This window comes from Eptatretus burgeri, chromosome 10 (genome assembly GCF_056783735.1).
Source record: "Eptatretus burgeri isolate ZD-2024b chromosome 10, Ebu_testis_v1, whole genome shotgun sequence".
Classification (NCBI taxonomy): domain Eukaryota; kingdom Metazoa; phylum Chordata; class Myxini; order Myxiniformes; family Myxinidae; genus Eptatretus; species Eptatretus burgeri.
This window is the reverse complement of record NC_140970.1, coordinates 29,894,633-29,922,534: the sequence shown is the minus strand read 5'-3', so window position 1 is coordinate 29,922,534 and position 27,902 is coordinate 29,894,633. Positions and strand designations below refer to the sequence as shown.

Below are 27,902 nucleotides of genomic sequence, written 5' to 3'. Positions count from 1 at the left end.
GCTGGCGTTGACAGGAAGTGACGATTTGCTGGCGTTTCCAAGAAGTGAAGAAACCGTGCCGGCGTTTACAGGAAGTGACGAAACCGTGCCGGCGTTTACAGGAAGTGACGAAACCGTGCTGCGTTGACAGGAAGTCCATGGCCATCGGAGTCGTGTTTGGAGAAGCGTAATAGTTTTTTCAGTCTCGTTCTGGCTGTGGATCCGGGCCTACAGACGTCGGACATCGATCCGGGCCTGCAGACGTCGGACATCGATCCGGGCCTGCAGACATCGGATATCGATCCGGCGATGGCGACCTCAGTAAACGGCGAGTGGGAAGGTAAGAGCGAGCGTGAAGGATACGTTTGCGTGTCTCGGGAGGTAGAACGAAGTGGTATAAATCGATGGGGGAGTGGTCTCGCTTTTCATTGACCCTTATTTGATATACAAATGAGGAAGTGGGAGATATTGGATTAAAACAACGAAATCTGATTTTGTTGTTGATTTGTTTTAATTGTGTATGTGTGTCGCGAACGTTGGTGGGGTGGAAGGGAGCTGTTTTAAATGTAAGACGGTCCCTCATTGGTCTAAATCTGTTACGTCACCGGTTGTGTTTCACGTCTGCCCACCTTCGATTGTTGATTGTTGATTGTTTGTTTGTTGACATTTTTTTGTGTCATTGTCAGTCTCCAGCCTGTGTGTGGTGGATTAGTTGTGCCCTTGATTGTGTGGTGAAAGTCTTTACGAGTGACCTGGGTGGTGTATTGTATTTTGTGTATCGTCAGATCTTGTATGATGATGATGATGATGATGATAATATGAGGTCCCTTTTGTGGTGTACGAGGTGCAGTGGAACACGAGAAGCAAGAGTGTTAGCAGCAACTCCGCTTTATTGCGCGTCCTGATGTACATCACCGCCACCCCGAGCGGGCGAGTCATGAGATACGAAAACCCAATCACGTGATACAGCACACTCCTCTCCTCGTAAAATGACAATTCAAATGATGAAATGACAATATAACATGACCAACCGAAACCAATCAACACAAATCCTCCAAGTACCGCGGCCGTCTCCTGACCCACCCCGGACGGGCAGCGACGCCAGACAGCCCAGGCTCAGATGCCTCCCGGCTCGGTCGAGGTGACACCCTCGCCGGACTTGCGCCATCCGTAATAACAACCGCCCCTGGCCGACCAGCCTGCCCGACGTCCTCGGGTAGGACTGAATCAGGTGAAGACCCCGTGGGCGTCGGCACGTCCGGCCCTGGCGATACAACGTCTGGCCACGGCGACATTACAGGTGGGGGTCCCACATCGCTCGGCACAGGGGGGGGGGGGTGACGCTGAACAGCGATCATGCATTTGGTCCACGTGCCGCTTCCACACCTCCCCACTATCAGTCCGCACCATGCAATTCGCCGGTCCCAGTAACACAGAGACCACAGCCGGCACCCATTTGGAACCGTGGAAATAATCACACACCATTACCCGCTGTCCCACATCAAAACCGCGCAGCAGCGTCGGGCGTGACACCGCCCCACTCACCGACCCGCCAGGTCGCAGCAAATCCAGTCTGGACCGCAATGCCCATCCATAGAGATGAATGGCAGGAGAATCACCCGTGACAGGATGAATCGCGTTCCTCTAATGGAGCAAAAAGACATCGACCACCGTCTGCACAGGTGCAACACCCCCCCCCCCCACCCCCTGCGCAAAGCCCGTTTCAACATCTTCACAAACGACTCAGCCTGCCCATTCGTCTCAGGATGATATGGTGCGGATCTTAGATGTCGAATACCATTTTGACGCATAAACTCATCAAATACACCTGCGATGAACTGCGGACCGTTATCAGAGACCAGAATCTCGGGTAATCCTTTATTAGCCATGATCGTCCGCAGTTTCTCTACTGTAATGTTTGTTGATGTATGCTGCAATACTACAACCTCCGGCCATTTAGAGAATGCATTGATCACAATCAAAAACATTTTGCCATTAACCAGCCCCGCAAAATCTACATGGACCCTCTGCCAGGTCCTGTCTGGGGTCGGCCATAGTCCCGAGGCTCGACGCGGGTTATCAGCATCTGTTTGACACGTGGCGCAACGCTTAACCAACTGCTCAATGTCTTTGTCCAACCCCGGCCACCACAACAGGCTACGAGCAAGACTCTTGGTCTTCACGACGCCAAGGTGACTGACATGCAGTTCTTCCAAACACTGCTGCCTGAACTTCGGTGGAATCACCGCCCTCATTCCCCACATAACGCACCATTGGACAAACGACAGCTCCGCTGCGCGTGATCTGAAAGGCTAAAATGCCGGTGTCGAAGGTAAATCGCTCTAATTCCCCGTAGAAATCGCCTGAACGACACGGGCGAGCACCGGATCATGAGCCGATTCCACCGCGACCTGTTTGGCCGTGATCGGCCCGCTTTGGACCTGGCCCAGCGCGAACACATCGACCCAGTCGGCCGACTCAAACGCAGCTGGACCCTCCGCACACGGCAAGCGCGAGAGCCCGTCACAGTTAGCATGCTTCTCGGTGCTTCGGAACTGAATATCGTAATCGTAAGCAGCAAGAAACAGACACCACCGCTGTATACACGTGGCCGCTACCACTGGTACCCCGCGTTCGGGTCTCAGGATGAATTGAAGCGGTTTGTGATCCGTCTGCAAAGTGAAATGCCGCCCCAGCAGGTATTGATGAAACCTCCGCACACCCCAGACGAGGCTGAGAGCCTTGCGCTCGATCTGGGCATATTCCCGCTCTGCTGCGGACAGGGTCCGGGATGCAAAACAAACAGGCCGCTCGGAACCATTGTCCATCCTGTGGGAGAGCACTGCCCCGATGCCATATGCAGAGCTGTCGCATGCCAATAGGAGCGGACGCGCAGGCTCGTAGTGCACGAGGACCGTATCCTCTGTGAGCAGCCGCTTGACGCGGTCGAACGACGCCTGGTGTGCAGGCCCCCAGGCCCAGCGCTTGTCCTTCCTGAGCAAACGTGTTAATGGCGCAAGTTGTGAGCTGAGCCCGCGCACAAACCTTTGGTAATACTGGGCCATACCAATGAACGAGCGCAGCTGCGTCTTGTCGCGAGGCGGTGGCATGTGCTGAATCGCCTCCACCTTCCGAGGGCCTTTCAACAGCCCCTCCGGCGTGATGATGTGCCCGAGGTATTCCAAGCGCTGCTTGAAGAATGCGCACTTGTCTCTGTTCAAGCGCAGGCCGCACACTTCTAGCTTCATCAGCACTTGGGCAATGTTCGCAAGATGCTCGTCCACCGTTTTCCCCGCATTAAGCACATCGTCCAGGTCGGTCTGAGCTGGCAGGCCAATGCAAACCTGATCCATGGCTTTCTGCCACAAGGCTGGGGTCGAAGCAATCCCAAAACAGAGTCGGGTATATCGATAGAGCCCTTGACACGTGTTGATTGTCAAAAGGTCGCTACTCCTGGGATCCATCGCCAGGTGAAAATATGCATCACGCAGGTCTAGCTTCGTGAAGTATCGACTCCCCGCCAATCGTGCATATATTTCATCGATTGACGGCAGTGGATATTGCTCCACGCTGAGCCCCGGGTTAACCGTGGATTTGAAGTCCCCGCACAATCGGACGTCTCCATTCCGTTTAAGCACCGTGACGACCGGGGTGGCCCAATCTGAGTACGACACCCGCTCGATCACTCCACAGGCCTCCAGCCTATCCAGTTCACCCTTGACCTTGTCCCGCAGGGCATACGGCACCGGTCGTGGTTTACAAAAACGAGGAACCACCCCCTCCTTCAGGAAGAGCTTTGCCTGCACGCCCTTGAGTTTCCCAAGGTCGTCGCCAAACAAACCTTGATGTCTTTGAAGAATCTTCTCCAACTGATCCTCCCACCGGCTCGGCACGGGTTGCACAAGGTGAACTGCGGCCCAGTCTAGCCTGATGCGGGACAGCCAGTCTTAGCTGAGTTCACAGCGGAGGAGCGTCCAGCTCGGTAAGGATACGAAAACCCAATCACGTGATATAGCACACCTTTGACACAGGAGGAGCCATTAGGTCTCTCAAAGCCTGTGTTATTTAGTGGGGCAGATAACAGCAATTTTTGAGAGGAATCATGCAAATGATGATGCAAGCATCAAAGTTGGTGCATTTGTTCTCCAGGGGATTCCAATCAAATCTGCCTGATTGGCCATTTGAAAATCCAAATTTTGAAAAATTAAAAAAAAAAAAATAAACTTCAAAAAAGTCAAGATCACGAATCAATGTTGGATGCTGGCTGAGATTGGTGAATGTTTCAGAAACATCAAAGACGTTCCAAGTCTGCCATGCAGTTTTCTTCCCTTTACCGAGGAAGGCAGACACGACGTCACATCCAGTGAACGCATGGAAGTATGGGATCCCTCAAGCTTTCTCAGGCCCTATTGCAGAAACTACCTCATGGACTGGAATCCATCGCGCCTTGGCTCCTTGGCCAAAGGCAATCCACATGCTCTCAAGACCTAGTTCCTGTAAGGATGGCAGTACAGATATTGCTATGACTAGTACGTCCGTGTCATTAGCCTTAATGATAATGGACTTGCTGCCATCGGTCGTTGCATCCCTGGCGTGTACAAATATTCGAGTATCAGCTTATTCATGACAACATGGAGACACAGCATCCAGTGAGACTTCCTTGTGTTGCTAATGGCATCTTCTCCTTTTGTGACAATGACTGTGCTTCACACATCTTTTCCGCAAGGAAGTGAAACAGCTCAGTCTTGTTGCTGTCATCTCGAAGAAAGCTTCTCCAGTTACTTGAGGTCTTACTGGTTCCTGTCGCTCTTCTCCTTGCCCCCTTTTCGACCTTGCCTCGGACTTCAGACTTGACTTCTTGTACACATCAAACACTACGTCCACCCTCTCGTACCTGGCACCATAGGATTCCACCTTTGAGATGATGTCTTCTTTAGCATAGTCATCAAATATCTTTGAAGTGCGTGGAGGTAGGGCATTGATAAGTGCTGAGCCATCAATGATGACTGCATCTCCCCTTGGTTCTCTGTCTGGGATGTTCACTTGCGCTTCAAGAATTTCAGCCAGCTGTGACTTCAAATTTTTATATATTTATATATTTTTTTATTTTTCAAAATTTGGATTTTCAAATGGCCAATCAGGCAGATTTGATCAGAAAGCCCTGCAGAACAGAAATGCCAAATTTGATGCTTGCATCATAATTTGCACGATTTTTCTACTATCAACTACACTAATTACTTCGGCCTGGATTCAGGATCAGTGATCAAATAATTAAAATCACGATTAAAAATTATTTTTTGATGATGCGGGAGATATCTTTATTAAAATCAGTGGAGGAAATATATACCATGTCTGATATTATTTGGGTCTTTCATGTCTCCGACGATGCATTTATCTTCCGGCATGCATCATTCCCTATGACAAAAACCAAAAGCAAAAAAAAAAAACCGGAAGCAAAAGGGTCATAGCCAACGACACGGATTCCAAATTGCCAGGGGTATTGTGTTGTTATTGTTGTTTCCTATTCTCTCATGTGCACGCGTTAAGTATGAAGCTCACTACGTTCGATATTATTACCAACCTATGGTTTTGTCCATGCTCTCCTTTTTTAAATGCTGAGGGTGAAGTAAGGAAATAGCACTACCATTTCTAGCCTGTAACCCTGCGAATTGTTTGTGTTTGTGTTTCCATCTCTATATGATGGAACAGAGTGCTTCCAGATCTCAAAGTATCCACTTCCATTTCAGGAGGTGTGGGAGGGGTGAGGGGGGTAGAGAATGGGGGGGGGGTGGTGGTAGCCATGAATCATGAATCATGGGCAAAACTGTTGAGTTGTTTTTGTGATTTATTGCTATGTTGCATCTGCGCATCTGTGGACAGTCCGGTTGTACGATGGTCGGATTAAAAGCTTGTTGGACAATGGTGCATTCTGGTAACCCGTGTTTCTCTTTGCCTCGACGTGCGTTTCGGTTCTGGGAGAACTGAACACCTGGCGACGAGGATAAACTATTTTGCCTTGGAGACTGCCTTGTTCTCTCTTCCTGAAGTCATGGCCACATTTGGGGCGATTGGAGAGTTTAAACCCGAAGAGGAAGGGTGGTCGCTGTATGTGGAGTGTATGCAGCACTATTTCGCTGCTAACGACATGACGAGTGTGGCGAAACAACGGTCCATAATGGTGAGTGTTTGCGGGGCACTGACATACAAGCTCATGTCAAGTTTGTTCACACCGAGGAAACTGGGAGACGTCCCGTTTTCGGAGCTGGTTAAAGTCGTTGAACAACACCGGAATCCAAGGCCGTAGGTGATTGTGCGGCGCTACAAACTGAACATCCGGAGTCAAGAAGGTGGTGAGTCCATTTTGAATGATGTAACAGCCTTGTGTGAATATGGAGGTGATCTCAAGGAAATGCGATGGGATCAGTTGGTCTGTGGAGTAACGAGCGACCGCATCCAACACAGATTGCTGACGGAGACAGCGGTGGATTTCGACAAGGCCCTGAATATAGCTTCGTCAATGAAATTGGCGGAAAAGAACGCATTGGATCTCCGTGAACATACCGGAGTAGTGTGGCATCAGGTACCAGTAAACAAGATGACGAGTTTGAATAGCCGCAAGACCCCCCCCCCCGCCCCCCCCCCCGGCCTTCATCTTTTGAAGAGGGATCCACAGTAAAATGTGATTGCTGTGGACGGACGGCTCATAATCAAGCTAGCAAGTGTTCAGCTAGAAATGTGGACTGCTATATATGTGGCAAAAGGGGTCACCTTGCAAGACTGTCGTTCAAAACCCAAAGCATTCCTCGGAGCAAGAACAGCTCTCCACAAGGAACGAGCAAAGGAGGAAAATGATGAGGACACCGACAGTCTTTTTCATAAATTGAACAACCAAGCAAAATCCAAACCACTGTTTGAGAGGTTTGCAGAACAAGGCAGAGAAGTACAGATGCAAATAGATACCAGGTCTTCGGTATCACTGATTAGTGGGGCTATGTTCAGGAGAAGTAGAGGGCCGATGACACAAACAGACCCACAATCTGCCCCAGTCAGACAATACTACGCACATATACTGGTGAACTTGTGGATGTTGTGGGAGAATGCGAAGTCCCTGTAAGGTATGGCACACAGAAGGCAGAGTTGACCTTGATGGTCGTGAGAGGTTCAGGGCCCAGTCTGCTGGGATGTGATTGGCTCTGGGCAATCCGGTTGAATTGGCAGGGGTGAACAACCTCAATGCCAGTGATCAATTGAGGAAACTTCTTTCGTACTATGGAGACCTTTTCGCATTGGAGCTGGGAAAACTGAAAGGAGCGGAAGTTGAGCTAGATGTTGACCCAAATGCAATTCCTAAGTTTGTGAAAGCCCGCTTGGTACCATTTTCGCTGAGAGGAAAGGTAGATCAGGAGTTGGATCGGTTGCGAGAAGCCGGGATCATCGAACCTGCACAATTTTCTCATTGGGCAGCTCCGATTATCCCGGTTATGAAACGAGATAGCTCCGTTCAGATATGCGGAGACTACAAGGTTACCGTCAATCCGGCAGCCTGCTCAGGCACTTACCCCATTCCATGCATTGATGAGTTGTTCACAAAACTTTTTGGGTGGAAGCTCTTCACACAGCTAGACTTGAGCCACACATACAAGCAATTGGTTTTATCGAAAACTTTGCGTGAATATGTCACAATAAACACACCATAAGGGATTGTTCAGATACACACGCTTACCATTTGGCGTGTCAACTGTGCCATCTGTGTTCCAACGCCCACTGGAAAATTTGCTGGTGGGGATTCTAGGAGTCGTGATCTACCTTGATTTGTTAGTTATGGGAGAATCTGTTTATGACCATCTTTGCAACCTTAAAAGTGCCTTGAAGTTGCAAGATGTGTGCTTGTGATTACAATGATATAAATGCGTTTTTCTCGCTGCTGAAGTCGTATACCTTGGCCACAAGTTAACCGTCGATGGGATACAGCCGACGGATGAGAAGGTCAGGGCAATCACCGAGGCACCTGCACCAAAGAATGTAAACGAATTGAAGTCCTTCCTGGGGCTACTGAACATGTTTTTGCCGGGTTTTTGCATCTGCACTTGAGCCTCCACATCGCCGACTGGAAGGAGGTGCAGTGGCAATGGAAGAAGGATCAACAAGGAGCATTCCAAAAAGCAAAGCGCTTGCTAAAATCTACACACGTCCTGACTCATTACGACGATCGCAAGAAACTCGTGGTGTCATGTGACGCCAGTCCATGCGGTGTCGGAGCGGTGCTGGCGCTTATAATGCCGGTTGGGACAGAGAGACCGATCGGCTATGTTTCATGCACATTGAATAATACACTCGCAGGTCGATAAGGAAGGCCTCGCAATAATTTCTGGAGTTAAGAAATTCCACATCCATCTGTATGGCCGTGCCTTTCAAGTAAATACAGACAACAAGCCCTTGCTGAGGTTATTTAATGAAAAGCTGGCTATTCTGACAATAGCATCACTTCGAGTTCAGCGTTGGGCATTAACCCTTGCAGCCTACGTTTTATCATCTCGTATACAAACCTGGCATGACCAATGCCGACGCGCTAAGCCGTCGTCCAAGTGCACTGACTGGGCCGGATGCTCCAACTCCGGGAGAAGTGAGTCTCTTGATGGGCATGATGGAGAGTCCACCGACCACCCCTACACGTGTACGGCTAATGACAGGCAGGAATCCTGTGCTTTCACACGTTCGTGAGTACATCATCGGGGGTTGGCCAGGCACATTTCCACAGGAAGATTTCAAACAATTCTCGAATCATAAACAGGAACTGAGTGTTCATGTAGGTTGTGTGCTTCGGGGAGCACAGGTGGTGCTGCCACCCCAATGCCGACGTCAGATGGTTGACATGTTGCACGAGGGCCACCCAGACATTGTAAGGAAAAAGGCTTTGGCATGAAGCTACATGTGGTGGCCACGGGGGTCCAGTCGAAATTTGAAATTTCCTGGCCACCCAGTTTTAAATTTCCTTTCAAAGCACCACTGCATCCTTGGGAATACCCCAGTCAACCATGGTCACACATACATGTAGACTACGGGGGTCCAGTCGAAGAGAAGATGCTATTCATTCTGGTCGATGCATACTCAAAGTGGATTGAAGTATATGTCACTTCGAAAATGACGAGTGAAGTCACGATTGACAAATTGCGAGAAGTGTTTGTTGCACACGGCATACCTCAAATTATTTTGTCGGATAATGGGCCGTGTTTCACGAGTGAAGAATTTGAAAAGTTTGTGAACGTGAACGGAGTTTGACACGTCAGGAGTGCTCCATAACATCCAGTGACAAACGGGTTGGCGGAACGTGCGGTGCAAACTCTGAAATCGGCACTGCGTAAAATGAGTGGTCCCTTGCACACTCGTGTGTCTTGATTTCTCTTGAGTTGTCGCACAACACCGTGGTCCACAATGACACAAACACTGGCAGAGATGCTCATGAACAGGAAGCTCCGTGCACGTATAAACACGGTTGCACTCAACATGAACACCACGGTTGAGCATCAACAGCTGTCACAAAAATTAGCTCATGATTCGCGGACAATTCAGGAGTTTGAAATTGGACAATCCGTTTCGGTTCAAAATTACAGCTCGGGCGACAAGTGGGTACCCGGTTACATCGCCAAGCAAACCGGTCCTGTTTCATACACTGTGGAAGTGTCACCTGGAGGCATGCAGCAGATGTGAAAGCGACATGCTGACCAGATCAGACACCGAGCTTCAACATTGTCATCGAAAGTCATCAGTGATGTTGATTTAAAAAAATTTTTTAATTTCTTTTCAGCAGAAGTGGAGGAAGCTCCTGAACATCAGGGGAGTGATACACAGGTACCTGATGAGAGCAATGTTGCAGTGGAAGACATTGAGGGCCCCTAGGTTGACATTGTTCCTGAGCCCATCAGGAGGCGTTACCCACAAAGATCGAAAACCAAAACAACTAGATTGTGTGGCTGTAAAAATAATTAAAGGCCAAGCATGCAATGTACAAAGACTGAAGTATTCATTGCTCTCATTGACATTGACAATGGTGGCGTTCTGCTAACCCGTGTTTCTCTTTGCCTCTTGACACGCGTTTCGGTTCTGGGAGAACTGAACAGTTTTGTTCCAAGGGCTCGTTTGAGGATCGTCACCGAGCCCCAGATAGTCTCCAACTGCAGTTCATTTGTATTAATAGTCCCAAGGATGTTTTTTAAGGATCTCTTTAAGGGTTGTCTTTATCATTCCTGTTGCTGCAATAATCACTGGTACAATTTTGGCGCTCTTCAGATTCCAGGATCGTTTCATTTCAATTTTGAGGTCTTGGTATTTGGTAATTTTCGTGATTTCTGTGTTGTTTAGGCCAAACTCATTGGGAACTGATATCTCGATTAGCAATACCATTTTTCTTTTTTTCTTTTTAATACCTCGGTGCTATATCCGGTTGCAATACTTTGTTTACTATATTCATGCCCGATGGGATCATCAGGCTGCATGTGAACGTAACTTCCTTGTTCTCAATTATCACTTTTCGTTTTCCATGAGTTTTCTGGGACTGCGATATTTAAATTTTTGCAGATGTGCCAGTGGAATACTCTTTAAAACCCTGTTGTGCCTTTGGATGTGCAGCTGCTGACGTGAGTATTTTACATCCCAATAGGAGGTGGCTTGTGCTTTCTGTTTCTACCTTGCAGAACCTACATTTGTCCGATTGACTCAGTCCTGCGATTACTATTATTATTATTTTTCTTCAAGCCATTCATGTAGTGTCCCTGGTCTTGGGCATAAATGACGATTCGTTCTCCATCCCAGTTGAGCTGACCTCTTCTTTGCCGTTCCAATGAGCCTTCTTTGTCTATACCCAATCTGTCATACTTTTCTCTTTAATTTTTATTTATTTTATTATTATAATTTTTTCTATTCTGAAAGGCCTATTCTGATAGGAAGAGTTCAACTTGAGCAGAGGCAAGAGCAGTCAAGTGGAAAAACTCAAAGAAGAAGTCCACCATGCACTTCCCACCAGATCATGACTCCTTAACAATGCATGTGATGCGTGCAAACTACTTGGCCTTCATACAGAAAAAAATTCTTAAGAAGTCACACCCATCACCACTCTCACATGGCTGGAATCTTGTGGATGGCAAATGTCTTCCAGTAAGATATACAATGCCTGCTTTACCCAATGAATTGGGTCAAGTGGAGGTACCTGAGAATGAGGATTCATCAGATCTATCCTCCTCCGATAATGATGAGTCTTCCTCGGGGTCAGATTGTGACTCTGACACGTATTAACATTTGACAATATTAATCTTCCTGGGAAGCACAGTAAGAAAATAACATATTTCGTAGTCATTCATGTCAATAAGAATAACACATCCATATGACAAAGAAGAAGGGTATGCTCAAACCAATTCTCAAAACCATAATCATGATAAAACTTCAGTTTATTTATAATCATGCTTGTGACGCATTTTGTTATATAACTTTCTGGACTCTCCAAATACATTTACATTGTACTTAGCACTATAATTTGTGTCAAACCCTTGGTGAACATTAGATATGTTTGTGTTTCAGTGTTACCATATTCAGTATTTGTAACAATAAATGAATATATCATTTTGTTTGAAATCTAAGATGCATTAACACAAACATTTTGTCATGAGTATCTCATATATATATATATATATATATATATATATATATATATATATATATATATATATATATATATATATATATATATATATATATATATATATATATATATATATATATATATAATGAAAGTATGAGAACCATGCTGATGAGTCTTATTTAAACATAGTGTATGGGCTGAATAAGCACAGATATAAACAGCTTCATATAACTTCACTGATGTTGCTGTACGAAGTCAGTATTTTGTAAATATTAATGTAATAATTTAGTTGAAATTGTGATGATTGTGATTATCTGATATTCATGATGCATCTTGTGATTAAATATCTTAAATCTGTTTAAAGTTTCTTTTGAACTGTTATATTCAATAACAATTTCTTTAGCCTTAACTTATTTTCCTGTATCTGAAATATATCTAGCAAATGTGGAAGCAAAAACATTCATTTTTAGCTAATTTTGGCAGGAAATATGTATTTTGACCATAAGGCATAAAACAGACAATTTCATTGAATTTCTCATGCTGAAATCGATATAAAAAGACACATGAAACATGTTTCTATGTCAATTGGTTCCAAAGTTATGCCATTATCTCCTTTTTGTCCTCGCGAGCGGTGGCCATCTTGGATTTCGCCCTCTGGTGGAGTTAGCTCGCACTTTTGCGACGGACATAGGAGCTCATTTTTTTCTAAATATTCCAATGAACCAAAATCAATCATAAAATTTTGCTTTGCTTTAAACGGTCACGGAACCACCATATATGACCCTACTATCATGGAACTTCATTCCTGCTCATGGCGGGTCACATGACCGACGACAACGGCAGGTCACATGATCTTGCTTGGTCGCTCCAAAGGGAGCTGGTGTTTTTTTTGTTTTATGGTGATTATGATTGGAGAAGTGTCTGGGTTTTCTTCCTTTTTGGACGATGTCCAGTGAGTGATAGGAAGTCGTAAACATTTATCGCTTACAAAATGTGTACCGTGGCAAGTGTGACATTGTATGTTTACGTGTGCAATTGGATTTCTGTATCGGGCACCCTGGTTGTAACAGACATTCAGAACATATTTTTGTTGATGCATAATTTCCCTGAATTCATGATCTACATTTCTGGATATAAATGAAAAGCTGGACACAAAGAATGATTGCTTTTGTCCTGGCAAGATGAACACAGCTTCAAGGCTGTCCATTTGAAAATCCTTGAATTGCATATGAGATTGCCAAAATCAATTGTTCAAAACGTCAAAATAAATTTCTTTTTAATATTCCCTGCATTTTTATGTGTCTGGGGATGCCACCGAGAAATGGGGTGGGGACACTTGGCGGGACCAACGGAGCTTGTTTGGACTTGCCCCTTTGGAGCAGTCAGAGGAAGAGGCTCGGAGAGACGGAATTTCCGAGCAGCATTTTGTTTACCTAGCAAGACACACTATCATCCATTAAAAGTGTGCAAAATGACATAGTTTTAACCTACTGGGCCAAAATGTCAAAGGGTAAAGTGTACTGCGTTTATTGTCTGGTTGGGAATTGAACCGAGATCAGACATAGAATTGCGATCTCTCTCACAGTCTATTACCTACATCGTCACGGTAATATAAATTCAGTCAACATGTGGGCTGTTTCACAATGAGAGTACCAAGTTTGTCTCACAACCACTAAAACTTCAAACTCAATATTTTTATATTTTTATTTCTTCAAATCCAACATTGTTAATTACAATACTTAAATCCAAATTTTTGGAGCATCTGAATGAATATTTCTTTTTAAAAATAATACCCCAATGATGTTTGGAGAGTATTTTTTAAACTACAACAGTCATTAATACAATTCAACGATAACCACAAAATATAAACACTATCAAACTTCAGTGGTTTCCATGTGTTCCACAAGTATTATTCCATTACTGGAATTATGATTCAGTATACAAATGAAGTATACAAATTTATAGCCAGCAAGTAGCTTCCTTATAACTCGTGGCAGTTTAGGTGTTTCCGGAGAGGACACATTTTTGATGGACACATGTAAGGCAATCAGTGCAGGCCATGCAAATAGAAGGTTATTGGTTACACTCAAACTTTGTATAATATCAGTGCAGGTATATACACACTTGGTAAAACACACAATAAACTTTTAAAAAGACCCTTTATTTATATAAAAAAAATTCTTCTACAATATGCATTTCCGGAGAGGACATTTTTTGACGGACGAACAGTGGGACATATTTATTGAGGGTGAAATAAATATTCATAGTCTGAAATGAATAATATGTTGTGGACAACGTACAGAAGAGGTATTAAATTGATGCAACAACAAATAAAAGTCCCAATTTCTGCTTGTATTTGTTTATACACTGTGAATGCAGTGTACCTGGAGAAAATGAGACAGCTATTTGTCAAAAAAAATGGCAATTTTTATGCCATTCTGCCAAAAATTGACTTTTTTGTCAAATAAAAAGTGGTCCAAGTTGTGCCATCACTAGTACCAACTACTGGCCCTAATGACAGATATTACAGCCTCTCATTTAGCTATTTAGCATGCAAGGGTACAAAATACCAGAAATGACCATGACTGTGAAACAGCCCATATCAAAAAGAGAAGATGCAAGCAAGCTGATAACTCAAATTGGCTCCATTGTTAACACCATGCAACGTGGGAGCAGCTACAAGAATATGACGTTAATTGTTTTTTTCCACTTCGTTTTATAAGGTCCAGATCTTCCACAAAACATTTGTCTTTGATTTTGAATCATTAACTCTGCCTCTTGGTGTTGCCAAGCAACCAATTTGTTTGTTTGCCGCTGTGTTTCCCATAAGGAGGTTTAGCAGAAGTATCTTATGATCCCCTCATGTGCAGTACATTTCAGGCTTCTTCCTTGCTGCCTAGTGATTTGATGGCTTTCCTTAAGTTTTATTTCCAACCATTGAAGTAAGCCTGGTGTTGGCTTAACAGTTAATGTGGCTGGCTTAAGATGTTAGGGTCTTGAGTTCAAGCCCCTGTTTTTCCATTGAATTAACACCAGGTGGTGTTGACTCAGCCTGTCATCCTTCCAAGGTCAGCGAAATGAGTGCTAGTGTATTGGTAATAGCTGGCACTGCATCGGCGGCACAGCCACACCTCCAGATAATGATGCAACTAGCAGCCACAGGCTGCACTATGACAGCTAACCATTGAAGTATGCGAGGTTTGGGGCAGATATGTTTAATAGCACTTGGTGTTCCGGATTTCCTTAATGATGTGATTGTTCTTATTGTTGTGCAGAGTTGCGCAGACAGGCAAGGCACCTTGAAAATGACCTCGAGATAAAGCTGGTGTCATTCAGCAAGCTTTGCGCCAACAACGCAGTCTCACGAACAAGGTTTACCTGATTTGCACTGGCTCTAACCTCCCCACCAGCTATACTTTCCACCCAGGCTCCTGGTCATACTGTGTCCCCCCCCCCACCCCATCCCCTAGTTCTGTGGAACCCTCAGGATTGCGCATACTTGTTTTTTTTCTCCACAGCATTGGCAATGGCAGCGCTCTTTCTGTCTCGCTCTCCGACTCCTTTGGTCAAAACTTGGTGGCAGAGCTGCAACAGTTAATCAACAAGGTTAGAGTACTTTATCTACTTGTACCCTGATTGGATAATGTTTCTTGGTTTCTAACAACTTTCATTTGGATCTCTCCTGATTTTACACTTTTACAAACTCCACTCCCCCCCCTCCATCAGTAAACACTGCAGGGCTCTCAGGGATTTTGTTATTTTCATTAATTATGATTTATTACTGGAGTAAAAACAATTCACTCTGCTCGATGTGCCACCTGCCACCTGCCACCCAGGACTGGTTGCAAGTGGATTTGTGCGATTATATTAATTTATTTCCCGAAATTGTGTTGGCCTGTTAGTGTTCCCTTCAGAACACCTGGCTGGTGGTATGGGGAACCCAGGTTCACTTCCCATTTACCACATGATCGTGTATTGTCTACTCGTATCCTTGTAATTCGAAGTACAATATGTAATGTGTCTGTCTGTCCTGTATTTGAATGATGTTCAAATTCCTCGGTGAGATCACTGTAAAAAAACAAATGTATATTTTTGAACCCCCTCTACTCCTACAGAGAAGTACGTATTAGTTTTATACACTACATTAAAGCTCGTAGAAGATCAAGACGTGAAACAATGTGACTATGCAGAGGAATTTCAGTGATGGGACATAATGGTTTCGCAGTGTCGAGGATAAGATTCAGCAAACGCGTGGACATAGGATAAGAACTTGTTTTTTTTTTTGTATACATAATCGAGCCTAGTGGAAGAGGTAGTATTGGTATACTGAACAAATTGGGAAGGGAACAACAGTTGAGAGGGGAGAAGCACCAACAGCAGAGTTAAAAGCAAAGATCGAGGCAAAATAGAAAAGGTTTGAAAAACTCAGGGAGATTTAAAGACAATCACAATGTCACATGTACTACAAGAACAGTCACTTGACATGGTATATCCTTTTGGTTTTTTGCCGCGTCTCGCAAGGCGAGACATTTGTACTTCTCTCCCAAGGCGAGACGTGGCTCAAAGGGAGCTTGGCGTTGTTCTTGTTGTTCTTCTTCTTGTTGTTCTTCTTGTTGTTCTTCTTGTTGTTCTTCTTGTTGTTCTTCTTGTTGTTCTTCTTGTTGTTCTTCTTCTTCTGAAGACAAAACCTTTAGAACTCAGCTCTTTTATATACAGGATCCGGATCTCCTTAAATACTAAACATATGTACACATCCTCGCATTGAGGGTGCCTTTTGAGAGCGTCTATCATGAACTTTTAAATATATTCGGACATTTGCTTTTAAGTTTCGAAAAGTTCACGTTACTATTTAAAGATTATTCCATTTAATGTATTGCAATTTCGTAAATACACTATTTCGTAAATATGTAAATACACTATGACGGGTCTCACTACTGGCTTAATCAAGGCACGTGACGAAATATCGGAAGTTGTTGTTGTTGTGTTTTTTTTTTTTAGTTTTTTTTCGCCGACAAAACCTTTAGGATGTGGCTCTTGGACACATTTGTCCTTGTTATTATTTAAAACAAACACCCATTGCCCCCAACCCCCCCCCCCTCCACCTCCTTTCCCCTAAATGCTTATTGTGCTTTCATTTATCTTCACCCATGAAAAATGATTTGCACAAAACTTTTTCACCCACAGTTGTCAGAGATAAACAACAAGATGGCTGATGCTGCTACTCATGTAGCTAACTCTTCCTCCCTTCTGCATTCCCTACATCGACACAGAGACATACTGCAGGTTTGCCTTGTGTTTTTCATTTGTACTTGTTCTCATTTCTTCTTTCGACGTCTAACATCCCCTTATTACCTCTGCCACCCAACGAGGACAAAGGCTATGTTTTCACCCCTCTGTCTCTATGCTTGTCTGTTTGTCTGTGAGCAGGATATCTCAAAAATTTGTGGACAGATAAAGACAAAGTTTGCTGGACAGGTTGAGTGTGTGACATGGACAAATATGTTAGATTTTGGTGAAGATGCGGATCCGGATATCTGATTTAAAAAAAAAAATGCTATTCTTCACCATTGAGCGATGGGGCCAAAAACGATATAATAGCATGATATTTCAAAAGATTTTGGATGGGTTATGACAAAATAGAATGAGGTGGATGAGTTAGGCAGGTGACGAGAACAAGTTCCATCCTTTCCTCTCCTCCCCCCTTCACCCATTCCGTTCTTTCCCTTCCTCCCACCCCCCCCGCTTCACCCATTCTGTTCTTTCCCCTCCTCACCCCCTTCGCCCATTCCATTCTTTCCCCTCCTCACCCCCTTTGCCCATTCCGTTCTTTGCCCTCCTCACCCCCTTTTCCCATTCCGTTCTTTCCCCTCCTCACCCCCTTTTCCCATTCCGTTCTTTCCCCTCCTCACCCCCTTCGCCCATTCCGTTCTTTCCCCTCCTCTCCTCTTCACCCTTTCCCCTCCTTTGCCCTTTCCCCTCCTCCCCCTTCGCCCTTTCCCCTCCTCCCCCTTCGCCCTTTCCCCTCCTCCCCTCCTCCCCCTTCGCCCGTTCCCCTCCTCCCCCTTCGCCCGTTCCCCTCCTCCCCCTTCGCCCGTTCCCCTCCTCCCCCCTTCGCCCGTTCCCCTCCTCCCCCCTTCGCCCGTTCCCCTCCTCCCCCTTCGCCCGTTCCCCTCCTCCCCCTTCGCCCGTTCCCCTCCTCCCCCTTTCCCCTCCTCTCCCCTTCGCCCGTTCCCCTCCTCCCCCTTTCCCCTCCTCCCCTTTGCCCGTTCCCCTCCTCCCCCCTTCGCCCGTTCCCCTCCTCCCCCCTTTCCCCTCCTCCCCCTTCGCCCGTTCCCCTCCTCCCCCTTCGCCCGTTCCCCTCCTCCCCCTTCGCCCGTTCCCCTCCTCCCCCTTCGCCCGTCCCCTCCTCCCCCTTCGCCCGTCCCCTCCTCCCCCTTCGCCCGTTCCCCTCCTCCCCCTTCGCCCGTTCCCTTCCTCCCCCTTCGCCCGTTCCCCTCCTCCCCCTTCGCCCGTTCCCCTCCTCCCCCTTCGCCCGTTCCCCTCCTCCCCCTTCGCCCGTCCCCTCCTCCCCCTTCGCCCGTCCCCTCCTCCCCCTTCGCCCGTTCCCCTCCTCCCCCTTCGCCCGTTCCCCTCCTCCCCCTTCGCCCGTCCCCTCCTCCCCCTTCGCCCGTTCCCCTCCTCCCCCTTCGCCCGTTCCCTTCCTCCCCCTTCGCCCGTTCCCCTCCTCCCCCTTCATCCGTTCCCCTCCTTTCCCCTCCTCTCCCCTTCGCCCGTTCCCCTCCTCCCCCTTTCCCCTCCTCCCCCTTTGCCCGTTCCCCTCCTCCCCCTTCGCCCGTTCCCCTCCTCCCCCTTCGCCCGTTCCCCTCCTCCCCCTTCGCCCGTTCCCCTCCTCCCCCTTCGCCCGTTCCCCTCCTCCCCCTTCGCCCGTTCCCCTCCTCCCCCTTCGCCCGTTCCCCTCCTCCCCCTTCGCCCGTTCCCCTCCTCCCCCTTCGCCCGTTCCCCTCCTCCCCCTTCGCCCGTTCCCCTCCTCCCCCTTCGCCCGTTCCCCTCCTCCCCCTTCGCCCGTTCCCCTCCTCCCCCTTCGCCCGTTCCCCTCCTCCCCCTTCGCCCGTTCCCCTCCTCCCCCTTCGCCCGTTCCCCTCCTCCCCCTTCGCCCGTTCCCCTCCTCCCCCTTCGCCCGTTACCCTCCTCCCCCCTTCGCCCGTTACCCTCCTCCCCCCTTCGCCCGTTCCCCTCCTCCCCCTTCGCCCGTTCCCTTCCTCCCCCTTCGCCCGTTCCCCTCCTCCCCCTTCATCCGTTCCCCTCCTTTCCCCTCCTCTCCCCTTCGCCCGTTCCCCTCCTCCCCCTTTCCCCTCCTCCCCCTTTGCCCGTTCCCCTCCTCCCCCTTCGCCCGTTCCCCTCCTCCCCCTTCGCCCGTTCCCCTCCTCCCCCTTCGCCCGTTCCCCTCCTCCCCCTTCGCCCGTTCCCCTCCTCCCCCTTCGCCCGTTCCCCTCCTCCCCCTTCGCCCGTTCCCCTCCTCCCCCTTCGCCCGTTCCCCTCCTCCCCCTTCGCCCGTTCCCCTCCTCCCCCTTCGCCCGTTCCCCTCCTCCCCCTTCGCCCGTTCCCCTCCTCCCCCTTCGCCCGTTCCCCTCCTCCCCCTTCGCCCGTTCCCCTCCTCCCCCTTCGCCCGTTCCCCTCCTCCCCCTTCGCCCGTTCCCCTCCTCCCCCTTCGCCCGTTCCCCTCCTCCCCCTTCGCCCGTTACCCTCCTCCCCCCTTCGCCCGTTACCCTCCTCCCCCCTTCGCCCTTTCCCCTCCTCCCCCTTCGCCCTTTCCCCTCCTCCCCTCCTCCCCCTTCGCCCGTTCCCCTCCTCCCCCTTCGCCCGTTCCCCTCCTCCCCCTTCGCCCGTTCCCCTCCTCCCCCTTCGCCCGTTCCCCTCCTCCCCCTTCGCCCGTTCCCCTCCTCCCCCTTTCCCCTCCTCTCCCCTTCGCCCGTTCCCCTCCTCCCCCTTTCCCCTCCTCCCCTTTGCCCGTTCCCCTCCTCCCCTTCGCCCGTTCCCCTCCTCCCCCTTCGCCCTTTCCCCTCCTCCCCCCTTCGCCCGTTCCCCTCCTCCCCCCTTCGCCCGTTCCCCTCCTCCCCCTTCGCCCGTTCCCCTCCTCCCCCTTCGCCCGTCCCCTCCTCCCCCTTCGCCCGTTCCCCTCCTCCCCCTTCGCCCGTTCCCTTCCTCCCCCTTCGCCCGTTCCCCTCCTCCCCCTTCATCCGTTCCCCTCCTTTCCCCTCCTCTCCCCTTCGCCCGTTCCCCTCCTCCCCCTTTCCCCTCCTCCCCCTTCGCCCGTTCCCCTCCTCCCCCTTCGCCCGTTCCCCTCCTCCCCCTTCGCCCGTTCCCCTCCTCCCCCTTCGCCCGTTCCCCTCCTCCCCCTTCGCCCGTTCCCCTCCTCCCCCTTCGCCCGTTCCCCTCCTCCCCCTTCGCCCGTTCCCCTCCTCCCCCTTCGCCCGTTCCCCTCCTCCCCCTTCGCCCGTTCCCCTCCTCCCCCTTCGCCCGTTCCCCTCCTCCCCCTTCGCCCGTTCCCCTCCTCCCCCCTTCGCCCGTTCCCCTCCTCCCCCTTCGCCCGTTCCCCTCCTCCCCCTTCGCCCGTTCCCCTCCTCCCCCTTCGCCCGTTACCCTCCTCCCCCCTTCGCCCGTTACCCTCCTCCCCCCTTCGCCCGTTACCCTCCTCCCGCCTTCGCCCGTTACCCTCCTCCCGCCTTCGCCCGTTACCCTCCTCCCCCTTCGCCCGTTACCCTCTTTTCCCCTCCTCCCCCCTTCGCCCGTTACCCTCCTCCCTCCTTCGCCCGTTACCCTCCTCCCCCTTCGCCCGTTACCCTCCTCCCCCTTCGCCCGTTCCCCTCCTCCCCCTTCGCCCGTTCCCCTCTTTTCCCCTCCTCCCCCCGCCCGTTCCCCTCTTTCCCCTCCTGCCCCCTTCTTTCCCCTTCACCCGTTCCCCTCCATTCCCCTCCTTTCCCATTCACTCGTTCCCCTCCTTTCCCCTTCACCCGTTCCCCTCCATTCCGCTCCTTTCCCCTTCACTCGTTCCCCTCCTTTCCATCATGAGTTTTGTTCCCTTTTGCAGGATTATACTCAGGAGTTTGAAAAACTTTCAGCCAATTTCAGAGCACAGCATGAAAGAGAGCAGCTTCTCAGTTCTGCACATCGTGGTTCAGAGTAAGTGTGGTCCCTTCTATTATTATATTTGAGTTGAGACCATTAAATACAGTCCTATTCAGTGGTTTACGTTGTGTCGTCGAGGATGTCTTCGAGAGGAATGTTCGACTCTTGATATCCAGGGTCCTGGTTGCAAATAATGAAACTGCAAATACTTTGCTTCTGCAGCTCGTACAAGACATGTGGTGTGAACAGAAGAGCAGACATTTATCTTAAAGAACACGAACACTTGCGCAGGTAAGCCAAATTCATGAAAATGTGTAGTTATTTATTTATTTATTTATTCTTTTTCTGTTACTTTGCCTGGAATCAAATTTTATTTTCTTGCGAAAGCCTGTTCTGGGTTAGCAATTCTCTTACTTAGATGAGTTGGTGTAAACCAATTTTCAAACATTTCATCTTCACTCGGGTTCAGTGCAACAAAAGATAATCTTTAGTACATGTGCACAGAGAGAGAAATACACAGAACACAATCAATGAAACCCCTCCAAGTGCCCCAGCCCGAATTCGTATTGTACTCGAGCAAGAACAACTGTGAGACAGAGGGTGAGATGGTTAAACAAACAAGATAAGGTAAGAAACAGCTGTGGTCGGTCTCTTGGTTAAGGAGGAGTCACTTGCTCAAGGCCTCAAGTCAGGTAAGAACTGGGGTGAAACAGAGTTTGACCAATGGGAAGAGAGCACAACCAATTACTCAAGGTCCAAGGAATATAAACCAGAGGTTCAAACAGCCGCACAGATTAAAGGAGTGACCAATCGCCCCTGCATGTTCTCAGCACAGGTGAGTGTATACAAAGCATACCAAATGGCTCCACTAATGAGAACCAGCTGCTTCCAATGCCCTCTCACACACAGTCATATATTTATACTTTTTAAGTTGTGAGTTGAATCGGATTTTGTAAAAGTTATATTAAATATGTGGCAGTTGGTGGATTTTAGTTTCCACTGGAACTCGTTTGATGTTTCCAATGGAACTCGTTCACAGTTGCAGGTAATTATGTAGTTTTGGTCAATTTAAGTAATGCATTGCAAATCATTACCACTAAAAGCAGATATATGCTTTATAGAAGGCAAATGGAAACATAAATATTACTTTTTCTTTGTCACAACAGAATTCCCTCAATTATAGCATGTGACACAGGTTCAGTCAATATAATTAATATACTGTGTCACGTGGGCTGAACGCCTTGATTTCTTAAACTGGTTACAACTTTTAATGCTTCACTGAGAGGTCCGCACAGACATCTAAGAGGAAAACCACTTGTACACATCATATTTTTGAAGTTGTCCAGTCGTGCCAGTGAGCTGGTATGAATCTGGCAAGTTGTCTCGATACCACTGTCACGGTCAATCGATTTGAAGACCCCCTTCCGGATCACTTGTCCACCAGTCATGACACCGTACTGATCGGGGTACTAAATCGGCAGAGCACTATGCTCATTCTGTACCACACATCTTGTAATTGGGCTGAATGAGTCGGAAGAGTGTGGCACTACCTTTTTATTTATTTATTTGTTTTAATGCGGTTTTAACTGCCACTGCCAAATAACCCTTAATAGGATTTGCTGGTTACCACAGAGTGACCATGCCGACCCAAATTCACCCCAAGACCAGGTATATTTAATTAAGCAAATTATGGCACATGCAGGATGGGAAACGCAAGAAGCCATAACAATAAGTAGTGCAACATTAAAAACCCCTTACCCACCTGTGAAGAGGAGGAGAGGTGTGGCTGGGTGGGGGTGGGAGGGGGGTGGAGTGGTGCATGGCTTTCACATGGCAGCCTCGCAGATTTGTGGTTATAAGCACGGTGTCTCCAAGGTATCTCCTTTTGTACCGCCTGGTGTACATGCTTTTATCTCATTATCTTAGGCCACCACATTCTGCTGTAATGTACTGCGCCCTCCCTGTTTACTCACCATTAGGCTGAAGGGATCTATTGGGTCCCAAAGGGTCGAAGGGTTGCCGCCCCCTTACCCTCTTTGTTGATGAGTCCACCCTCTGCCATACCATCTGTCATCCCTCAGACAGTCAAGCAGCAGCTTCTTCGCTCTCTGCAGATCTGGATGAAATCACAAACTGGTCCAACACGTGGAACATATCTTTCAATCCTAACAAATCGCACACTCTCACCATGTCTCTCCGAAAGGACTGTCTGGAACCACCCCCCCGCAATCTACTTTCTCAACAATCCTCTGGAAGAAGTCCTTTCAATCAAGTTTCTGATCTTTCCTGGGAAAGCCACACATCTAAGCTGGCTTCCAAAGCAAGTTGACGACTGGGCATACTCCATCGTGCAAAGTCCTTCCTTGACACACCTGAGTTTTTTTTACAACATACAAAGCTTTTGTCCACAGCCTGATGGAGTACTGCTTTCCCCTCTGGGCTGGTGCTCCTGCCTCTCACCTTTCTTGGCTTCACGCTGTGGAAACCAAGGCATTTAGGGTCATTGGTATCTGCCGCGGTGAGGCTGTCTTTGGGCCTCTCACTCTCTTACCGCAGGCAGGTCGGTGGTCTTTCTGTCTTCTACCATCTCAATGGTCTCCCCCCCCCCGCTCTGTCTGCTATATGTCCCCCCCTATATTTCCGCAAGGCGCTCAAGGTCCACCAGCAACCCCCTTCTGGTAAAACTACCAAAATCACGAATCACTGCTCATCTTCACTCTTTCATTCCTCTTTTTTTTTTTTTCCGCCTTTGGAACACATGCGCGCGCGCGCGCACACACACACACACACACACGCGCTTTTATTAAAATATACATATGTATAATCTACGGAGCCTGGTGTTGGCACAGTGGTTAGGGCAGCGGCTTGGGATCCAAAAGGTCCTGAGTTCAAGCCCCGTTGGGCCACTGAATTAATACACCAGGGGGTTGACTCAGCCTGTCATCCTTCCGAGGTCGGCGGAATGAGTACCAGTGTACTGGGCCGGTGTATACCCCGGTTAAAATAGGTGTACCATATCCCTGTGTCGTAAGAGGCGACCAGGGTTGCGTCAGGAAGGGCATCCGGCGTAAAACATGTGCCAAATCACTATGCGGATCATACGGATGATCCGCTGTGGCGACCCCTAACGGGAGCAGCCGAAAGAAGAAGAAGAAGACATATGTATAATCTACCATTCAAAAGGAAGATTTAAGGAGGGGTTTAAAGGCCAATATTTTCACACAACTGTGTTCACTATGGTCTTGTGTTTTTTCAGGATAAAATAATAAACTCGAAAAACATTTTTTATTTAAGACTGATTACGTGTCTTCTTTTGGAAATGTAGACTTGCAACCGGGCCTCGATGACGGTGTACAGAAGCATTTAAAAAAAAAAAATAACAATAAATACAAGGCACAGGGAGGTGAAACTCTGCACATGATGTGTAACTCGCGCAGAGTAAAACGAGTGTTCATTCACATAAGTGTGATGTCAAATAAATAAAGAAGATATCTACCATTTAAAACACAATGTGTGCTTATGTATTTCTTTGTGTGATGTTTGTCCCCCTACAAAAGGACCTTTTAAGAAGGGGTTTAAAGGCCAATGTTTTAACACGACTGTTCACTGCACGACTGGGTTTTGTAATGTTAATATGATTCTTATCAATCCATTATCATTATTGTTATTACTTTTGTTATTCAAAGTGGCCTTGAAAAAAAGGCCACAATAAGCTATCTATGCACCTAAACATGGTGTTTGTTCAAGGTGTGAAAAACCCTTGAGTGAGGCAAATTGCCAATCCAACCTCCGTCATATGACCGTTCGTCCCCCAGGCAAGTTTGGTTGAGGTCAGATTAGTAATGAGCGAATGCATTGCCGACAGACAGACGCCGAGTTGCATATTTTAGTGTGCTAATATGGTTTAAAAAAACAGTAGCTTGGGGTCATTTTTGCAGTGACCTACCTTGGGCCCTTAGAGACAGACGACCTGCCCCTGGTGTATAATATTTGCAATTGTAAAATATATCTTGAAGAGCATTAGTTTTAACAAGGAGACAGTTGGTGTCATGTGTCAGAATAGCTGTTTATTTGTTATGTGAACTGGATGGACAATTGTTTAAATATCCGTGCTTAATAATAATGCATAATTTAATTTACATTTGATGAAAATAACATGATGACACCTGTTATCCCTCAAACCACTCCCTCCCTCCCCAAACATATCAATCCGTGTTCCTTCCACACACCTTTCCTCAATCCTGCAGCTCTGACCGTCTATTGGATGATACCATCAGGTAAGCAATGTTGAATCTTCTTTATTCCATCTGCCAACTATTAAGGTGAGCAGAGGTTGTTTTCACCCAGTCTGTTTGTCTGTGAATAGGATATCTCAAAAAGTTGTGGACGGATTCTGACGGAATTTGGTGGACAGGTTGGGCGTGTGACGACGAAAGCATTAGATTTTGGTGAAGACCCAGATGCTATATTTATATAGCATGATATCTCAAAACGTTGTGGACGGATTCAGTCGAAACTTGGTGGATGAGTTGGGTAGGTGACGAGAACAAGCCGATTCGATCTTGGAGGTCCAGATCCAGATCCAGCCTATCATTGGGATGCAAAACAAAAACTGTTCAGTCTGGTGGAGGTATGTGCGCTACTAAGTGACATTCTGGTTTCTGCAGTGTTAGGTTGACAAATGAAAAGATAAAACATATTCCCTGGAAAGTGGAGAGGAATTTTGGAATTGTTGCTGCACTGTTACTTTGATTGCAATTTTACAATTGTATCATTATTGTCTTCTTTCCATTGACTTTGTCTTAAAGATGTAACATTGTACATTTGCTGTCCTTCAGTATGTCAGCACTTCCACATGGCAGATTTGAAAAGACTCATTCATTGTGTGCCAATGCTAAAGCTAAACTCGTGCCTATATTGAGTTTAGGTCACATGTTCAAAAAACCTTTATTTATGTTAAGATGGCAGGATATCCTTGAGGTGTGCATACTTGACTGAACTGTCTTGGCTGGGTTTGAATACCAACACAGGTATTAACTCCCACCCTGATGTTTCACAGGCAGGGTGAGTCATCGATGTATGAGCCGTCCCTTGGACGTTAAGCCAGATGTCCTGTCTGCCATTGGTGGTGATTGTTAAAGATGCCACAGTGTCCTCAAAACATAAGCGAGCCATTGCCGGCACCCCGAACAAATTACATTCCTGCCTGGACTGCAATTAGCAAGTGGTTTGGTCTTCTTGGAGGCTTCTCAACAGTGGGTTGCACAACTTGCAATCTGAGAGTGTGGTTGCTCTCTGGGCAGCTCTTGATATCTGCTCTCTGCTCAAAACAGGACAAAAGTGCTATCTTGCTGTCTGATATCTGATCGGTGGTTGCTCTTTCATCTCGCTACCTGAGACTCGCTGTCTAAAACATTGACACTGATCATTTTGTTTGCAGCATTGCTATGCACACCAGGGGGAACTTGTCATCTCAGCGAGAAATTTTCAAGTCCATTCGGACTAAAGTCAACTCCATGGGAAGTATCCTTGTTTTGTTCCGCTGGCTTCTCGTAAACCTATCCCAGGTATGGTGGTTTGTGGGTTTCATCTTCACTTCGATTCCAGGCAGTTTTTAACCTGTCATTTTGGTGTGGTGCCACCATTGGGTATTGTGCATCATGCTTCCCTCGGTCGTCTGCTGTAATGCAGATATGCATGTTTGTTTCATCATGGCAGCCATTGAAGCTGATATCTCGGCCAAACTTATTAAATGGGGAATGTACGTTTTTGCTGGATGCTATGTGGATCCCTTAACTGAAACTCTAGATCGCTTTCCAGTGATCAACTCTTTGATGCAGAGGATCGGAATTCGCAAACGCAGGGACGCGCTCATCCTTGGCTCTGTGATCGGCTTGTGTACCATCGTGCTTCTTCTATATGCCCTGCGCTAGGCTCTGTGCAGCCATTTTTCAAGAAGCTTCAGTTCTGCACTCGATGGTGTGCAGTTACATCGCTATGCCCACCCATCGATAAAGGGTTTGGACTAGCTAAGCAGGTTGAACTTCCTGCTGCTAATGGAGGATGCTGGGTTAGCTTGGGAAGCATCGCTTCTCTGGTATTGAAACAACAAAGTATGAATGTAGCTCTGTACTTGGTTTATATGGCAGGTCCATTGTACACTTTTATGGTCGTATTTGGAGGGGTAGAGGAGGAAGGGGGGGGGGGGGTAGGGCTGAGGTTAAGATGAAGATAAAGGAATACGGAAATCAAAACAGACCATGTCTACATTTTGTGTTGTAAATGTGGTTTATTGGATTGTGCTTGCTCGTACTGGTAATAAATCAAGTACGTGTTGGTTCAGTCGTGTTGTTGTTATTAAAAAAATTTCCCATGTTGTTTTACTCCCTTTACTTAATTGGTTTGATCACATTCTGTCTTTAGTTTGGGTAACGATGTCAACTAATGTTGTTTTTACTTTGTACGCAAAGTCGAGGCTCATGGAAGAGCAAAAACACAGGATGGACCAGAACATAACAGAATAACATAATGGAAAGAGGGCAAACCCAACATATTAGCAGTGTAGGTCAACACAATGCAGAGGAACAACTGGAGGAAGAATGAGATCAAAGGAGGGGGAAAGAGGACACATGATGGGGTGAACAAGCTGGATAAACCAGAAAAGCTGACACCAATGTATTGCTTTCAACACTATTTGCCCGATAGGTCGTTGATACAATGTGGTTGGCGTAATAATTGATATCTTAAACACGAGGGGTTTAATAGTTTTGTTTCTTTATTGTGTTTCACTCATCTCTTGTGCTTTTAAGTACTTGCGAGCTATTGATGATTGTGGTTGGTCGGACACTGGTACCGGGGGGGGGGGGGGGGGGTGGGGTTTCACAACAGCAACTGCTTTTCTAAAATGACCAAACTCGACACGCTCTTTTGAGCATCAATTGTTTTATACATGGAATTGAACATTGTTTCTTCCCAAGACTTGCAATGTATGGTTGGAAAAATGCCAATTGTGTTCCGGTTTTCCATTCTCGACTGTATTGCCTGATGGGAGTGCGCACCGAGTGCGTTTTATAACGAGTGTGTTCTATAACGAGTGTGTTCCTGATGTGTTTTCAGGCTTATGATTTATTTTTCTTGAAAGTAATAAAGAAAGGTTTAACTATCA

The 27,902-nt window shown here is 47.4% G+C and overlaps 1 protein-coding gene across 1 annotated transcript; it reads left to right on the top strand.

The window, feature by feature from the left end:
- Positions 1 to 58: 58 nt before the first annotated feature.
- On the top strand, positions 59 to 27,902 carry GOSR1 (golgi SNAP receptor complex member 1). The gene is made up of 9 exons (XM_085897666.1): positions 59 to 319; positions 14,887 to 14,983; positions 15,130 to 15,217; positions 16,796 to 16,894; positions 20,700 to 20,791; positions 20,960 to 21,028; positions 24,985 to 25,014; positions 26,178 to 26,260; positions 26,546 to 27,902. The coding sequence occupies exons 1-9, from the start codon at positions 289 to 291 to the stop codon at positions 26,668 to 26,670; spliced, it is 714 nt and encodes a 237-aa protein (XP_085753792.1). The 5' UTR covers positions 59 to 288; the 3' UTR covers positions 26,671 to 27,902.

Bases quoted from the DNA above. Each gene is read 5' to 3' on its own strand.
- GOSR1 (XM_085897666.1), top strand. From the start codon at position 289: ATGGCGACCTCAGTAAACGGCGAGTGGGAAG. The intron at 14,984-15,129 runs GTTTACCTGATT...TTTTCTCCACAG, and splicing joins AACGCAGTCTCACGAACAAG to CATTGGCAATGGCAGCGCTC. The intron at 16,895-20,699 runs GTTTGCCTTGTG...TCCCTTTTGCAG, and splicing joins GACACAGAGACATACTGCAG to GATTATACTCAGGAGTTTGA.